We start from the raw sequence: 1,991 nt of genomic DNA, 5'->3' as shown, positions 1-1,991 counted from the left end.
AGAGTACCAAGGAGATATGGACCTCTCAGTTCAAAGGAACTTCAGTTCTGTGTAGTAGACATTATTCTTGCTTTTAGAATAACCCCCTCAGGGTGTATGTGATTAGCAACCATTTCTTGATACAGTGGCATCTCAACAAACACAAGTTACTTGGAAATTATAGATTCCTCCATAATAAATTGCAGCCTAGTGCTGTTCTAATCACTTCAAAGTCATTTTTAGCAGGGCTGTGATTTATCTTGGATACAGTATGCAACTATGCATCTCTTTAGTCACAAGGGAAATTTGACTGATGGACAACCCTCATATTTCCCTGAGACAAAGAAAGCACTACAAAGCTCTTTGGCTACTTTCCCTACAAACCTCAACCTAGATCTAGATCTTCTAACCCAGACACTAGTGAAGGGATCAGACACTTGTAGGGTTTTGTTTGTTTTTTTTTTTTTTTTGGTGGAAAAAAAACTGTATTTAGGATTAGCCAGCTGGACTGTTTAGATGATCCCAATTTTGTTGGCAACATCCAAGGCGTCATAATCAGGAGCCAGCCGAACATATGCCTTTTTCTCTCCATCAGGCCTAATCAGGGTGTTGACCTTGGCTACATCAATGTCATAGAGCTTCTTCACAGCCTGTTTAATCTGGTGCTTGTTGGCCTTGACATCCACAATGAACACAAGTGTGTTGTTATCTTCTATCTTCTTCATGGCTGACTCAGTAGTGAGAGGAAACTTGATGATGGCATAATGGTCAAGCTTGTTTCTCCTGGGGGCGCTCTTCCGAGGGTATTTAGGTTGCCTTCTCAGCCGCAGGGTCTTGGGTCTTCGGAAGGTGGGTGATGTGCGGATCTTTTTCTTTTTCTGGCTGTGGACGCCTTTCAGCACTGCTTTCTTGGCCTTCAAAGCTTTGGCTTTGGCTTCAACTTTGGGAGGGGCAGGGGCTTCCTTCTTTGCCTTCGGCGCCATCTTCGTAAAAAGGCTTTTGTTTGTTTTTTAATTTTATTGAATCACCATGAGATAGTTATAAGCTTTCATGTTTGGGTTACAGTCACACAATGATCAAACACCCATCCCTCCAGTAGTGCACATTCCCCACCACTGATATCCTGGGTATACCTCCTTTTCCCACCCTCCCCCTGCCTCCATGGCAGACAATATTCCCCATACTTTCTCTCTACTTTTGGTCATTATGGGTCGCAACACAGACACTGAGAGGCCATCATGTTTGGTCCATTATCTACTTTCGGCACACATCTCCCATCCCGACTGATTCCTCCAGCCATCATTTTCTTAGTGGAGATCAGACACTTGTATTCTAAAAATGGCCCTCAAGAGATTCTGACATGCTAAAAAATTAGATCTAAGAAAGCTTTAAGGTAGAATCCAGGATAATCACACAACATGTAGAGTCCCTGCTTATTTCAGAGGCCTATTTCAGACTGCAGGAACAAAGAGTTCTAGCTCAGCTCTGATTTTTATTTTTAATTATTGAATCATTGTGAGATATACAGTTACAAAGATGCTCATGACTTTCAGTCATACAATGTTCCAACACCCATCCCTTCCCCAGTGCACCATTCCTGCCACCAATGTCCCCAGTTTCCCACCACCACCACCACCCCAGCACCCCAGCCTGCCTCTAAGGCAGACTTCTTTCTCTCTCTCTCTCTCTCTCTCTCTCTCTCTCTCTCTCTCTCTCTGTCCTTCCTTTTATGCACTTTTATGCACTTTGGTTTGCAATACTGTTGCCCAAAGGGCATTATGCATATCACTTTACCTCCTTTCAGCACTCAGTTTTTGCCCAGAGCAATCATTTCCAACTATCATTGTCACAGTGTTCTCTTCTCTGCTCAGCTCTGTGATTTCATGAACTTAGATCCCTACTAACTCATGTCCCTCAAAAACAACTCTGCGGCTACCCAGAGGAGTATGCATTTTCCTGGTCCAAATCCTCTTTTCAAAATTATCAACTTTAGAGTGAACTATTACTGATGA

The 1,991-nt window shown here is 43.0% G+C and overlaps 1 protein-coding gene across 1 annotated transcript; it reads right to left on the bottom strand.

Annotated features, from left to right (window-relative positions):
* Positions 1-447: 447 nt before the first annotated feature.
* On the bottom strand, positions 448-973 carry LOC129405680 (60S ribosomal protein L23a). The gene has a single exon (XM_055142711.1). It carries the CDS (start codon positions 960-962, stop codon positions 492-494), a length of 471 nt encoding a protein of 156 aa, XP_054998686.1. The 5' UTR covers positions 963-973; the 3' UTR covers positions 448-491.
* Positions 974-1,991: the final 1,018 nt, after the last annotated feature.

This window comes from Sorex araneus, chromosome 6 (genome assembly GCF_027595985.1).
Source record: "Sorex araneus isolate mSorAra2 chromosome 6, mSorAra2.pri, whole genome shotgun sequence".
NCBI lineage: Eukaryota > Metazoa > Chordata > Mammalia > Eulipotyphla > Soricidae > Sorex > Sorex araneus.
Note: the sequence above shows the minus strand (reverse complement) of the source record. Positions and strands in the feature narration are given on the sequence as shown.